At 53.3% G+C, this 15,570-nt stretch overlaps 1 protein-coding gene and 1 long non-coding RNA gene across 2 annotated transcripts in view; one reads left to right on the top strand and one right to left on the bottom strand.

Annotated features, from left to right (window-relative positions):
• The window catches only part of LOC105730215 (uncharacterized), a 43,782-nt gene extending 41,987 nt beyond the window's left edge, over positions 1-1,795 (bottom strand). Inside the window, exon 1 of the long non-coding RNA XR_010342115.1 lies at positions 1,707-1,795. This is a non-coding gene — a long non-coding RNA (uncharacterized LOC105730215). The remainder of the gene's footprint in view (positions 1-1,706) is intronic.
• Positions 1,796-13,628: 11,833 nt separating this feature from the next.
• LOC135274208 (embryonic growth/differentiation factor 1-like) lies at positions 13,629-14,569 on the top strand. The gene is made up of 2 exons (XM_064374535.1): positions 13,629-13,763; positions 13,901-14,569. The coding sequence occupies exons 1-2, from the start codon at positions 13,629-13,631 to the stop codon at positions 14,567-14,569; spliced, it is 804 nt and encodes a 267-aa protein (XP_064230605.1).
• The last annotated feature ends 1,001 nt before the right edge of the window (positions 14,570-15,570 follow it).

Genomic DNA, 15,570 nt, shown 5'->3' with positions numbered 1-15,570 from the left:
AAAAGGCTACAACCAGTCACCCCTCAAAATCCACGCCAGCCATCCTCACATGGGTGCTAGAAACAGTTGAGCGATAAGTAAGCCCACCCCTCCCCAGGCACCACCCTTTCCAGTTTACAAAGCCTCATCCTGCTGTTTGCCTCCTGGAAGCCTCCTTCAGAAACCCCAGGCCTGACAGTGAAGGAATCCCGAAGACCTCACAGCTCTAGGAGCGGAAGTGGGGAGACCCTAGCCAGGGCTCCAAGAGGGCAGAGGAAAGTGGGAGGCAGGACCGGCCCCTGTCCGCAGCCTCCAAGCTCTGGCTGGTGCAGCGTTCCAGGTTTGTTCCTCCCTCTGATACTGATGCTCACCCTCATCTCCCCCATGGCCCTATTCACCAATCTCCCAGCCAGCAAGCGAGGACCAGGCCCAGAGAAGACCAGCGCTCTGCTTCACACAGCCTCCCTGTGTGACCTGGGCCAGCCCTTTGCCTCGAGTGCCCTATCTGCAGAAGAGACGGGGCAAAGCTGCCGCTCTCCCATCGGAATTCCTCCCTTCCACTTGACACAAAACTCCATTCAGCAGAGGGGGAGACTGAGGCCCGGAGAAGGGCACCAGGTGGCATGTGGTTTATGCCAGGGCTCTCTTCTCTCAACTGACACAAAGTTCTCTTCAGAGTCTGTCCAAAATAAATCCTTCTCTCTCTCTCTCCTCTGCCCTCCCTCTCTCTCTCTCTCTTTTTCCCTGTTGTGTGTGTATTTGGTAGCTCCAGATTTCACTAGGCTATAGTCAGGTAGGTTCTGGGCCAGCATGCCAGGCACACAGTACTGCTCTCCTCCTGCAGGGAGCCCCTACCTATGCCAGTCTGGCCAGAGTCCTTCCCTCTCAAGGCACCACCATTCCCAACCAGTAGCAGCTCAGTCTAGGGCAAATTCCTACCCCTAGACCCACCCCTAAGAGCTGGGGAGGGGAGCCAGCAGAAGGAAATTCCAGAACCACGTGCATCCCCCCAAAAGCCCAAGGATCAATCAACTCACAAATGGGCAAAGAGACCTAAACACAAGCTGAGATTGGCCCAAGGTCACACAGCAAGCACATTAGGAGCAAATCTGGGACTAGAACCCAATCCCGATCCCAATCCCGTCCCCAAGGCTGATTCCCAGAGATGCTCCCTGAGGATGAGGCTGGAGGTCTCTGGTTCCAGAGGCCTGCGCCCTACCCTGCGCCCCACCCTGCGCCCCAAGTGCTATGGAGCAGGAGGAGGCGTCTTCAGGCCTCTGTACGGGGCCAGCTGCAAACCGCAACCCGGGTCCCCAGGCGCCGCGGACCCGCCCCGCCCCTCCCTCCGCTCCCCGCAGCCCAGAGCCTTTGTCAGCCATGCGCTCACACGCTCACACACACACAACCGGGCCGCCACGCGCGCACACACCCGTCTCCCTAGCGCACACCCGCAAGAGGCGCGAGCACTCGCCGCACGCACGCTGTGGGGTGGAGGCGGCGGAGAAAGGAACTGACGGGCCATGGACGGACAGATGGCCTGGGCTGGGGGAAGGGAAGGAGGCCCGGGAACCTGCGGCTGGGGTGGAAGGGGCGCAGAGAGACGCAGAGGAGACTTGGAGAAGAGGACAACGGATGGGCCGCCAAGGGCTGGCAAGGACGCGCGGGTTGCTCGGGGGTGGGGACTCCTCCAACACCTGGCCCCCGGGCGGGGTGGGGCCCTCGCTCACCTGCCACGGTGTACCTGTCCAGGTAGTTGAGCACGTTGCCCAGGCTGAGGATGGCGGCGGCTGCCCCCGGCCCGCAGCCCAAGCTGGCCGGTTTGGGCTGCTGCGCGCTCGGGCCCTTGGCAGCAGCTGCGCAGCTGGGGGAGGGGGGACCGGAGGCTGCGGCCCGGGCCCGCCTCATGCTGCCCGACAGGGTCTGCACCTCATCGTCCGCGGCCGAGACTCCAGCGCGGCCTGCGCCGCGCGCCCCGCAGCAGCCGCCACCGCCAGCCCCGTGCTGCGCACCCCCGGCGCCGCCGCCGCAGCTCCGCCACCGCCTCCTTCTCCTCCTCGCTGCCCGCCGCCGCCGAGGCGCACTCCAGGCACATCATGCCAGCCGGGATCGGGGCGGTGAGGGGCGCGGGGGGCCTGTTGTGGCCAACAGTGGGGGCTGGGAGGCATCCCACAGAAGGCAGGGACAGACCAAGCCAGGGTCAGGGGGTGCGCCGGAGTTTCAGTCACTGCTCTGCCTGCAGCTGCTGGGAGACAGGCACAGCTTGGCACAGCGAAGGTGGCCATCAGTGAGTGAGCAAGTGATCGCCTGGCTGGGCACCAGGGGAGGCGGAAAGAACAGCAGAACAAGCCTCCCCACTGCTGCCCGCCTGGAAGCTGTCGATCTCGCGCAGGGCCCGCTGAGCTCAGCGGCTCATGCGTGTAATCCCAGCACTTTGGGAGGCCGAGGCAGGCGGATCACTCAAGCCCAGGAGTTCAAGAGCAGCCTGGGTAACATAGTGAAACACCATCTCTACAAAAGAATACAGAAATTAGCTGAGCGTGGTGACTCGCACCTGTAGTCCCAGCCACTCAGGAGGCTGAGGTGGGAGGATCCACTTGAGCCCAGGAGGTCCAGGATGCAGTGAGCTGAGATCGCACCACTGCACTCCAGCTTGGGTGACAGAGCCAGACCCTGTCTTAGAAAACAGGTCCGAGGTGGGGCACTGTGGCTCATGCCTGTCATCCTAGCACTTTGGGAGGCTGAGGCGGGCAGATCACCAGAGGCCAGGAGTTCAAGACCAACCTGGCCAACATGGTGAGACTCTGTCTCTACTAACAACACAAAATTAGCCTGGCTTGGTGCAAGAGGGGCCTGTAATCCCAGCTACCCGGGAGGCGGAGGTTTCAGTGAGCTGAGATTATGCCATTGTCCTCCAGCCTGGGCAACAAGAGCAAAACTCCATCTCAAAAAAAAAAAAAAAAGAAAAAAAGAAAACAGGTCCAGTCGAATGTCCTAAGAAGCACCTCGATTTAACATGTCTAAAATGAACTCTCCACAATGAATCGCCCTGCCCCTCCCTCAGTCTTCCTGCCGCTGGAAGGGGCAAGTCCATGCTTCTAGCTGCTCAGGGCAAAAACCTTGAAGCCACCCTGCACCCCTCCCTTTCTTTCACACGTCACACCCCGTCTCTCAGGAAATCCTGTAATTCTACTTCCAAAATACACCCAGAATCTGACCACTTCTCCACACTTCCTCCATGACTACCCTGGTCCAAGCCATCACTATCAACTGCCTAGATTACTAGAAAACCTCCTGAGTGATTTCCTTGTTTCTGCCTTTGTCCTTTTTTTAAAAAAAAAATTTCTGTTTTTTTTTGTTTTTTGAGATAGAGTTTCGCTCTTGTTGCCCAGGCTGGAGTGCAGTGGCATAATCTCGGCTTACCACAACCTCTGCCTCCCGGGATCAGGTGATTCTCTTGCCTCAGCCTCCCGAGTAGCTGGAATTACAGGCGTGCGCCACTAAGCCCAGCTAATTTTGTATTTTTAGTAGAGACGGGGTTTCTCCATGTTGGTGAAGCTGGTCTTGAACTCCTGACCTCGTGATCTGCCTGCCTTGGCCTCCCAAAGTGCTGAGATTACAGGCGTGAGACACCGTGCCCGGCATCTTTTTTTTTTTTTTTTAATTTCTTTTTTGTTTGTTTTTTAATGTTTTCTCTCTATGCGGCCCAGACTGGTCTCAAACTTCTGAGCTTAAACTCAAGCGATTCTCCAACCTCAGCTGCCCAAAGTGCTAGGATGGCAGGTGTGAGTCTCCACGCCCAGCCTGTCCTCTTTCATTCTATTCTCAGTGTGGTAGCCAGAGAGTGCCTGTTAAACCACGTGGTCCACAGTTACAAAATGGCCCCAAATTAATCAGGCCTCTTGACATTCACACCTTTGTATGAAGGCCCCTGCCATGGTAAATGGGCTGGCGTTATACCTTGCTTTGACCAATAAAATCAGGTGGAAGTGGCCAGGCGCAGTGGCTCACCCTGTCATCCCAGCACTTTGGGAGGCCGAGGCGGATGGATCACTTGAAGTCAGGAGTCCGAGACCAGCTTGGCAAATACGGTGAAACCCTGTCTCTACTAAAAATACAAAAATTAGCCGGGCGTGGTGGCTACTGTAATCCCAGCTACTCGGGAGGCTGAGGCAGGAGTATCACTTAAACCAGAGAGGTGGAGGTTGCAGTGAGCTGAGATCACACCCCTGCACTCCAGCCTGGGTTACAGAGTGAGACCCTATCTAAAATAGATAGATGGATGGATAGATAGATAGATAAATAGATGACAGACAAATAAAATCAGGTGGAAGTGATGCTTTTCAAGCTCCTGGCCTGGGGGTAACAGACATTGCAACTCCTGCTTCTACTTTCTTAGAGCATTGCCCTGAGATGGTCATATAAGGAAGCTGATCTAGCCTAGTGGAGGATGAAGGGCCACACGGAGAAGAATGAAGCGGACCCAGGGGACAGCCAGAGGGGAGCAAGGTCGGCGTGGACCTTCCAGTCCAGCAATTGTCCAGGTGAAAGCAGCCGCATGAGTGGGCATGGGCAAAGCAGCAGGAAGCGTTCAGCCAAGCCACCGAATTGGAAATAACTGGGCATTGTTTTTTGTTTGTTTGTTTTTGTTTTTTTTGTTTGTTTGCAATTCTCCTGCCTCAGCCTCCTGGGTAGCTGGGACTACAGGCGCATGCCACCAGGCCCAGCTAATTTTTTTTTTTTTTTTTTTTTTTTTAGTAGAGACGGGGTTTCACCATGTTGGCCAGGATGGTCTCGATCTCTTGACCTTGTGATCCGCCCGCCTCAGCCTCCCAAAGTGCCGGGATTACAGGCTTGAGCCACCATGCCCGGCCTGGGCATTGTTTTAAGCCACTAAGTTTTGAGGTGATTTTTTTTATCACCCCTAAGTCAGAGCCTCTCACCTCTGTGCTGGGCACTTTCTGGTGGCTTCCCATTTCACTGGCATTGGAAGCCAGAGGGAATACATGTACAAGGCCCTCTGTAATCCCCACCCTCACTCCCCCATCAGAGGTCACGGTCTGCTACTGTTCCCTGGCTGACCCCATTCCAGTTACATTTCCCCAACACAGCAGCCAGGCGTTCTCCCTTAGGGCGTCTGCACAGGCTGCTCCCCACACAGGGACCACCCTTCCCTGCCCCAACCCAGACCCACATGGCTCCTTCCCACACTCGCTTCTGGAGTGCCACCATCTCAGCGAGGCCTCCTCTGGCTGCTTGCATTGCCTCATCACTCCCTTTGTCCCCTTTCCCTGCTGTTGCTCTCCACAGAACTCGTCCCCATCTAACATGCTATGGTATTTATTTTATTTTTATTTATTTATTTTTTTGAGCAGGAGTCTCACTCTGTCACCCAGGCTGGAGTGCAGTGGCGCGATCTTGGCTCACTACAACCTCCGCCTCCCGGGTTCCAGCGATTCTCCTGCCTCAGCCTCCCGAGTAGCTGGGATTACAGGTGTAAGACACCACGCCCAGCTAACTTGTATTTTTAGTACAGACTGGGTTTCCCCATGTTGACCAGGCTGGTTTCAAACTCCTGACCTCAAGTGATCCTCTTGCTTCGACCTCCCGAAGGCCTGGGATTACAGGCATGAGCTACTGCACCAGGCCTCTGCACACAGCCTTTTTTTTTTTTTTTTGAGACAGAGTCTTATTCTGTCACCCAGGCTGGAGTGCAAAGGTGTAATCTCAGCTCACTGCAACCTCTGTTTCCCGGGTTCAGGAGATTCTCCTGCCTCAGCTTCTTGAGTAGCTGGAATTACAGGTGCTCATGACCACGCCCAGCTGATTTTTGTATTTTTAGTAGAGACACGGTTTCATCATGTTAGACAGGATGGTCTCAAACTCCTGACCTCGTGATCTGCCTGCCTCGGCCTCCCAAAGTGCTGGGATTACAGGCATGAGCCCCCGTGCCTGGCCTTCTTTTTTGTTTTTGGTTTTTTGATTTTTTTTTTTTTTTGAGATGGAGTCTTGCTCCCTCACCCAGGCTAGAGTGCATTGGCAGTGATCCCGGCTCACTGCAACCTCCGCCTCCTGGGTTCAAGTAATTCTCCCACCTCAGTCTCCCAAGTAGCTGAGATTACAGACACCTGCCATCATGCCAGGCTAATTTTCATATTTATGTAGAGATGGCGTTTTGCCATGTTGGCTAGGCTGATCTTGAACTCCTGATCTCAGGTAATCCGCCTGCCTTGGCCTCCCAAAGGGCTGGGATCACAGGTATGAGCCACCGTGCCCAGCCTAGAGTTCATTTATTTGCCCCATTACTTGGAGCAGGAAGTAGTTGTGCTCAGGTTTAAAAACAAGAAAAAAGTAAATGCAATAGAATTCAGAGAATGAAGTTACATTCCTGGTAACTTTCAAGGGTAGGTCATAAAAGGCAATACAGTTCCACCTGGCCCTCTGTCTCAGGACATTAGTCCTTGTTTAACCCAGACACCATGTTGTGAGGAAGCCCAGACCACACAGAGAGGCCACAGACAGGAGTTCTAGCCCACAGCTTCTGCTGAGTTCTCAGTCAATAGCTGCATCCTCTGCCAGGCAGGCCCCACCCCTTCGGTGATCCAGCCCCTCACCCTCGTCCTGCCTAGCTAATATCAGGTGGAAAAGAGATACCAGCCTCCTTGCTCTCAAACCTGGCCCAAACTGCACATTTGTGAGCAAATTAATGTTGCTGTCGTTTTAAGACATTATGTTTTGTGGCATCGCCATAGCAATTAGAACAGGCTCCAAAGTTCACTTACCTCTTTAATGAAACCGAGAGGTAAGGAGTAGCACTCCCATTCTATTGCTAAGAAAACTGAGGCTCAGCAGGCTGGGCACAGTGGCTCACACCTGTAATCCTAGCACTTTGGGAGGCCGAGGCGGGCGGATCACGAGGCCAAAAGATCGAGACCGTCCTGGTCAACATGGTGAAACACTGTCTCCACTAAAAATACAAAAATTAGCCGGGCATGGTGGTGCACGCCTGTAGTACCAGCTACTCGGGAGGCTGAGGCAGGAGAATTGCTTGAACCCGGGAGGCAGAGGTTGCAGTGAGCTGAGATTGCGCCATTGCACTCCAGCCTGGGCAAGAAGAGCGAAACTCCATCTCAAAAAAAAAAAAAAAGGAAAAGAATATTGAGGCTCAGCAAGGTCCAGATCTTGCCCTAGGTCACATAAGTCACACAGCGGGTAAGGGAAGAAGAAGGAATGATGTCTTTCAGGTCTTTCAGGCACCTCATTGTGTGCCTTCTCCCGTGCCCCACTCCTGCCCCTCCACCTTGACCACAGAGCCCACCTGCGGGGGACCGCCAATGTGCACTCACATCCTCCAGCCACCAGGTCAGTGACAGTGGAGCCCCTGCCTTGGGCTCAGTCCCTCCTCTGAACACAAACGCCTTCTCCTCTGAAGGGCAGCAGCTCTGGGAAGAAGGCCAAGGAAGGTGGTGTGAGCCAGGACCTGCTGCGTGCGTGTCTGGATCCTAATTAACAGCCGGGAAGTCCACTTCCCTTGCCAAGAGGCCTGGAAAGATGGAACACTCTGCTTCTGTAGGTGGCCACAGGGCATGAGCATCCCCAGGGAAGGCCCCGGATCGGACTTTATATTCTCAGAAAAACTCATTTCCATGAAACCAGCAGCAGGATTTGGCCCTACTTCAGGAAATCTGGGAGCAGACACACGGTACCACCAAAAATCAGCCTGCCCACACAGTGCAGTTACAGCCACCAAGTAGCAAGAGAAAAGCTATACTTAGCTGCAGGCACACATGTGTACACAGGCACATCCCACACAGTTGTCTGCATGTCCTGACGTGGGTGTGCACACCCAGGCACAGGCCAGCGTACAAAACAACACACAGACACACTCGCACATACACACCACACGCGCGCACACACACACACATGCAAATTAAAACAGACATAGTCGTACATACAATATATATTTAGCATTTTTATTTATTCATGCTAAATTTAAATGTACATTCATGCTAAATGTATATCGTATGTATAAGTATATTCTCTTTTTTTTCCTTTTTTCTTTTTTTGAGATGGAGGCTCACTCTGTCGCCCAGGCTGGAGTGTAGCGGCATGATTTCGGCTCACTGAAACCTCCACTTCCTGGGTTCAAGTGATTCTCCTGTCTCAGCCTCCAGAGTAGCTGGCATTACAGATGCCCACTGCCACACCCAGCTAATTTTTTAAAATATATTTTTAGTGGAGACAGGGCATGGGAGAGAGCATGTCACTCAGGCTGATCTCGAACTTGTGACCTCAGTGATTCACCCACCTTTGCCTCACAGGTGTGAGCCATCATGCCCAGCTAGTATATTCATGTTTTTTGTTTTTTCTGAGACAGAGTCTTGTTCTGTTGCCCAGGCTAGAGTGCAGTGGTGTGATCTCAGTTCACTGCAACCTCTGCCTCCTGGGTTCAAGCAATTCTCCTGCCTCAGCCTCCTGAGTAGCTGAGATTACAGGCACATGCCACCACACCCAGCTAATTTTTGTATTTTTAGTAGAGATGGGGTTTCGCCATGTTGGCCAGGCTGGACTTGAACTCCTGACCTCAAGTGATCCAGCCACCTTGGCCTCCTAAAGTGCTGGGATTATTGGTATGAACCACTGTGCCCTGCTAGTATGTTCATTTTAATGTATATACACAAGAATGAACATGCACACACTCATATTAGATGCATGCACACACTAGCACACAGGCCCATCTTCCCATGGGCCCTTCCCAAGAAGAGTTTAGAGCCTATCTGCCCAGGACCTACTCCAACAGCAGAAATGCTGCAGGAAGGACTTTGGTTCCTGCAATCTGATAAGCGAAGTGGTGGGTGGGTGGATGGATGCATGGACTCATTCCTTCCTGGAATTCATCAGGAAATTCTGATAGCTCTACCTTCAAAATACATATGTAATCCAACTGCCTCTCACCACCTCCATTGCTGCCACTCTGGTCCAAGCCCCATCATCTCACCTGCATTCTAGCAATAGGCTCCTCACTCCTCTCTGCTTCTGCCCTTGCCCCCAGAGTAGGCAGATTCTACTCAACATAAGCCAGCCAGATGGGGGTGGCTCTCTCCTGTAATCCCAGCACTTAGGGAGGCGAGGCTGAGGCTGAAGGATTGCTTGAAGCCAGGAGCTCCAGCCTGGGAAACAAAGCCAGACCCTATGTCAAAAAAAAAAAGCAAATAATAGAGAAAAATCGATGAAACCAAAAGTTGGTTCTTTGAAAAGATCAGCAAGATGGACAAACCTTTAGATAAACTGACTGAACAAAAAGACTCAAATTATTAAAATTAGGAATGAAACGGGGACATTACTACCGACCTTACAGAAATTAAAAGAATTAGAAGGAACTGTTGTATAAACTATTGTGTGCCAACAAATTAGATTAACCTAGAATAAATGGACAAATTCCTAAAAACATAAAAACTACTGAAACAACTCAAGAAGAAATAGAAAATTCGAATTGACCTATAACAAGTAAATATTGAGTTAGCAATCAAAAAACTTTCCACAAACAAAAGCCCAGAACTAGATGGCTTCACTGGTGAATTCTTCCAAATGTTTAACGATGAATTAACAAATTCCTCATAAAGTCTTCCAAAAACCAGAAGAGGAAGGAACACTTGCCAACTCATTACAAGGCCACTACCCTAATGCCAAAACAGACGAAGACACCACAAGAAAACGGAACACCAGTATCAAAACGTTCATGCAAAAATCCTCAACAAAGTACTATCAAGTCAAATCCAGCAAGACATAAAAATGGTCATCCACTATGACCACGGAGAACATATCCCAGGAATGCAAGGTTGGTTAAGCATATAAATATCGGTCAATGTAATAAACTATAGTAATCAAATAAAGGACAAAACCACATGATCGTTTCAATAGATGCAGAAGACAAAAGCCAGATGTCCCCCATCTTAGAACCCATCATTGGGCACCCATCACCTCTCTGTCCTCCTCTCTCTGCACTAATCAGAGTAGCCACCTCGTTGTGTACCCATTGGGTATACTCCTGACTTACTGTTCCCCCATATATCCACATAATTCACTCCTTCACCCGCTACAGGTCTTTATTCAACAACTACCATCTCAGTGAGGCCTCTCTGGCCACCCTACATCAAATTGCTGCCCTCTCCTCCCAATACTCACACTCTCCCTGTTTCCCTTCCCAACACCACTTCTCTCCTAAGCCTTTATGATTATCTGAAATACTGTGAATTTTACAATAAAATTCACAATACTTATATATCTTGTTTGTTATCTATCTCCCCCAACTAGAATGTAAGCTCCCTCAGGAGAGAGACATTTTTATCTGTTTTATTCATTGCTATATCTACAGCATTTATTTATTTAGAGACAGAGTCTCGCTCTGTTTCCCAGTCTGGAGTGCAGTGGCATGATCTTGGCTCACTGCAACCTCTGCCTCCTGAGTTGAAGTGATTCTCCTGCCTCAGCCTCCCAAGTAGCTGGGACTACAGGCACGCACCACCATGCCCAGCTAAATTTTTGTATTTTTAGTAGAGACAGGTTTTGCCATGCTGCCCAGACTGGTCTTGAACTTCTGACCTCAGGTGATCCGCCTGCCTCGGCCTCCGAAAGTGCTGGGATTATAGGCATGAGCCACCGTGCCCAGCCACCTATATCTATAGCATTTAAACTAGTATGCCACTTAATTGGCATTCAATCAATATTGGTCGAATAAACAAATGAATACAAACAGTTTGTCAGCCAACTCTTCACTCAGCCAGCAGTGACTTTCACCCAGCCATCCATGTGCCTGACCATGCTTTGAGCTGGAGTGCAGAGAAAGATTAGAACCAGAGCTGGGCCCTGCTAAAACTCACAGACAGGGCTGGGAGAAGAGCCAGAATGTACATAACCGAGACCCCAGGAAGACGATGCTGGGGCGTACTAAAGACAGGAGGGAGAGGGGGTCAGGCCTGGCAACAGGGAGGAATCCATGGAGAGACGGAGGCCCTTGAAGGCCTAGAATGCTTTGGACATATGGCGAAGGGAGTGAGGATGGGGAAAGAGAAGGAGAGGGAAGCATGGCCTAGGGAATCAAGAGGGAAGCCGTATGGCAGGACTGCAGTGGAGGAATAAGGCTCCCAGCGTTGTCAGGGAAGTTCATGAGGGGCTTTAAACGCCAGGATAAGGAGCTGGACCTAGCCCCAGAGGCCCCAGGGAGCCATGCAAGGCTTCTGAGCAGGGAAGGGTCGTGGTGTCAGAAAGCTCACTCTGTAAGCCAGGCACAGTGACACACACCTATAATTCCAGCTACTCAGGAGGCAGCATGGGCAGGATCGTCTGAGGCCAGGAGTTCAAGAGCAGCCTGGGCAACACGGGGAGACCATGTCTGGAAGGAAGGACGGAAGGAAGGGAGGGAGGGAGGGAGGAAGGGAAGGAAGAAAAAAGGAAGAAGGAAGAGAAAGGAAGAAGGAAGAGAAAGAGAGAGAGAGAAAGAAAGAATGAAAAAGAAAGAAAGAAAAGAGAGAGAAAGAGAGGAAGAAAGAAAGAAAAAGAAGGAAGAAAGAAAGAAGAAAGGAAGGAGGAAGGGAGGGAAAGAAAAAAGGGAGAGAGGGAGGGAGGAGGGAAGGGAGAAAGGGAGGGAAGGAGGGAGGGAGGAAGCTCACTCTGGCAGTGTGTGAAGAACTGAAGAACAGATTGTGGTGGGTGAGCAGGAAGGTGGCTTCTGGAACAGTTCTGGAGAAAGACAGCAAGGTATGAGCCAGGGATGGGCAGGGAGGACAGAGAGGGGCGGGTGGACTCTGGAGAGGTCAAGGGCTTTGCAACTGACAGTTGTTGAAGAGGAGGAACTGGAGCCTGAATCTCAGCTCCAAACATCCAAGCAGATTACGGAGGCACAGACAGAGCCACAGGGTGGGGATGCAGCACCTCTGGAGGGTCAGAGTTCTGGTCACAGTGGCTCGGCATCGGTGGGTACCAGGCCGGACCCAGCGGCTTCCCAGTGCCAGAGGATGGATGCACCCTGGCCCTGCCCACCTTTCCACCCCTCAGCCCCAACCCCCAGGGCAGGTCTAAATAAAAGTTTCTCCAGCTGGCTTTGGCAGCCAAGACGCAATGTCATTTCTAGATGAGCCAACCAGCTCTGGAGATGTGCCAGGCTGCAGGGTGCCAGCGAGGGGTGGGGGGCAGCTGTGTCCCCAAAACCCAGCCAAGGAGCCACCTCCCACAACCAACCAAGGCAGTGACAGAAGCAGGACTGGCAGGGGGGTCCCAGCCCCAGCTGGCTGGTGCAGGGATGGCTTTGATGGGGCCTCCATCTGTGAGGTCAGGCCCCCCCCAGCCCCCACAGCTCCTATCAGCCAGAAGTGATGCCCCCCACCCCGCTCGGTCAGTAAGCACTGAGGTATTTGCTAGTTCCTGGGGTATACGCAGCTTTGTTCCTGGGTTAGTGCACTAGGAAGGACACAGACTTTGGGGACGTCAGAACCAAGTTGGAGGTTGCTGGATTGTTTGTTTGTTTTCAGACAAGGTCTCAAACAAACTCTGCCACCCAGGCTGGGGTGCAGTGGCATGATCGCAGGTCCCTGCCTCCATATCTTGGGCTCAAGCAATCCTCCAGCCTCAGCCTCTCACGTAGTTGGGACTACAGGCATGTACTGTCATGCCCACCTAATTTTTTAATTTTTTGTAGAGACAGGGTCTTGCTACATTGTCCAAGTTGGTCTCTAACTCCTGGGCTCAAGCGATCCTCTCACTTCAGCCTCCCAAAATACTGGGGTTCCAGGTGTCAGCCACTACACCCGGCCATTCGTTGGAGTTTTGTCTGTCCCGCTATTCACCTGTTTCTGTCTGTGGACTTCAGTTTTCTAGCCTGTCAAGTGGCATAAGAAAAAGCCTTCCAACAGCCGGGCACAGTGGCTCACGCCTGTAATCCCAGCACTTTGGGAGCCTAAGGCAGGCGGATCACTTGAGGTCAGGAGTTTGAGACCAGCCTGGTCAACGTGGTGAAGCACTGTCTCTACTAAAAATACAAAAATTAGCTGGGCATGGTGGTGAGTGTCTGTAATCCCAGCTACTCAGGAGACTGAGACAGGAGAATCGCTTGAACCCGGGAGGTGGAGGTTGCAGTAGGCCGAGATCATGCCACTGCACTCCAGCCTGGGCAACAGAGCAAGACGCCATCTCAAAAAAATAACAAATAGAACAATTTTTTGGGGGGGGGTAAATAAAGAGTTCTAAATTTTAATATGCTTTCTTTTCCTTATGAAGACCTGAGCTTGGCAGTCAGAGCACAGCAGGTGACATGGGTGTTGGTGTGGAGAGGATGTCCGTGCGCCACGGGAAGTGGGAAGCCCTTCTGGTACTAGGAGCTAGTGGCCATACTGTGTGGACGCCATTCCAGAGCCCAGGGACCAGGCCAGGTTCCCGGCATGGAGACAAGGGCCCGGACAACTGCCCAGCATCTGTCCAGCAGCCAGGTAGGGTGGTATATGCCTCGGGAAGTACAGCAAAGACCCAGAGGGTGGTCCATGCGCCGGAGACCGCCTTTCCTGCTAAATCTAACACCTAGAAAGATGACCTCTTCGGGATTGTCCCCCGCGAGGCGGAACTTGCGAGGTGTCTTGCTTCGAGCACACTTGCAGCCGTTGATGTACATACTCCAGGAACAACCAAAGGAGGAGGCACCGCAGGTGTTGGGGTCTTTGCCTTGGCAAGCGCAGGTCCGGTCATCGTTGAGGCCGCATCTCCGGCTGGTGGGGTTCCCATACTTCCGGAGGGTCTCCGTGAGCTCCTGGTAGAGGGTGTCGTCGCCGAGGCTACGGGGGATGCCCTCCCAGGCCAGGATGAGGATGACGATCACGGCATTCTGACAGTGGTGGCCTGCCCGGTGCCGCACCAGGCAGAGTAGCTTCTCCTGGAGCTGCGTTTCACGGCGGCGGAGGCTCCGGAGGGCAGGTGGGAGCTGAGCGTGGCGCTGGCGGGTCCGGGCGCAGGCGCGATCCCCGGGCTGGTGCTGCTCCGCCTGGCGGTGCCCACCCTGGGGCCGCCGGTGCGCGCAGAGCTGCTGGGCGCCGCCTGGGATCGGAACGCCTCGTGGCCGCGCAGCCTCCGCCTGGCGCTGGCGCTGCGCCTCCGGACCCCTGCGGCCTGCGCGCGCCTGGCCGAGGCCTCGCTGCTGCTGGTGACTCTCCACCCGCTCCTGGGCCACCCCCTTGCCTGGCCGCGGCGCGGCGCCGAACCCGTGCTGGGCGGCGGTCCCGGGGGCGCGTGTCGCGCGCGGCGGCTATACGTGAGCTTCCGCGAGGTGGGCTGGCACCGCTGGGTCATCGCGCCGCGCGGCTTCCTGGCCAACTATTGCCAGGGTCAGTGCGCGCTGCCCGCTGCGCTGTCGGGGCCCGGGCGTCCGCCTGCGTTCAACCACGCCGTACTGCGCGCGCTCATGCACGCAGCCGCCCCGGGAGCCGCCGACCTGCCCTGCTGCGTGCCCGCGCGCCTGTCGCCCATCTCCGTGCTCTTCTTTGACAACAGCGATAACGTGGTACTGCGGCAGTATGAGGACATGGTGGTGGACGAGTGTGGCTGCCGCTAACCAGGTCCAGGCAGGAATGTGGGCCCAATAAACGCCCTCGTGGTCTGCTCTGCTGGTCTCCTGGGACTCCTTGCCTGGGGGTGGGGGTAAAAAAAAAAAAAAAAAGCCCATGCCTGTAGTCCCAGCTGCTGGGGAGGTTGAGGCTGGAGAATCACTTGAACCTGAGAGATGGAGGTTGTAGTGAGTTGAGATCGTGACACCACACTCCAGCCTGGGCAACAGAGAGAAACTCTGTCTATAAAAAAAAAACAAGGGAAGAAGAAACCTTCCCCACAAAGGTGTCAGTCATGAGAACTAAATCAGAGTATATGCAGAAGAGAACGACGAGACTTTTCTAGTCTTCAGGAGTTTCTGCAGAGACCCAAGGCTGAGAGCAAGGGGGAGCAGTGTGGGGTGAGCAGCGCCCACACCTTAAGAGGTGTGCCAGACACACCTTCAGGACTCGGCAGGAGAACAGAACTATCCTATGTGGCCCCCGCCCACCTGCATCGAAGTCATACTTGGGGGAGGATTTATTAAAAGAGTTCTGCCCTTGACCAGGCGGGGTGGCTCACACCTGTAATCCCAGCACTTTGGGAGGCCGAGGTGGGCGGATCACGAGGTCGGGAGTTCGAGACCAGCCTGACCAACATGGTGAAACCCTGTCTCTACTAAAAATACAAAAATTAGCTGGGTGTGGTGGCGCATGCCTGTAATCCCAGTTACTAGGGAGGCTGAGGCAAGAGAATCGCTTGAACCCAAGATTATGCCACTGCACTCCAACCTGGGCGACAGAGCGAGACTCTGTCTCAGTAGTAATAATAATAAATACAAAAATTAGCTGGGTGTCATGGTACAAGCCTGTAGTCCCAGCTACTCAGGAGGCTGAGGCAAGAGGATTGTTTGAGTCTAGGAGTTCTAGACCAGCCTGAACAACATAGTGAGACTGCCATCTCTAAAAGATGAATAAACAAAAAATAAAGAGTTCCACTCTTAAGCTGAGTAAGGGGCTTCAGGTGACA

The sequence above is a fragment of the Aotus nancymaae genome, unplaced genomic scaffold, assembly GCF_030222135.1.
Source record: "Aotus nancymaae isolate 86718 unplaced genomic scaffold, 86718_ANA_hifiasm-v0.15.2.pri h1tg000011l, whole genome shotgun sequence".
Taxonomy (NCBI): domain Eukaryota; kingdom Metazoa; phylum Chordata; class Mammalia; order Primates; family Aotidae; genus Aotus; species Aotus nancymaae.
The sequence above is the reverse complement of the archived record's forward strand: the minus strand, read 5'-3'. Positions and strand labels throughout refer to the sequence as shown.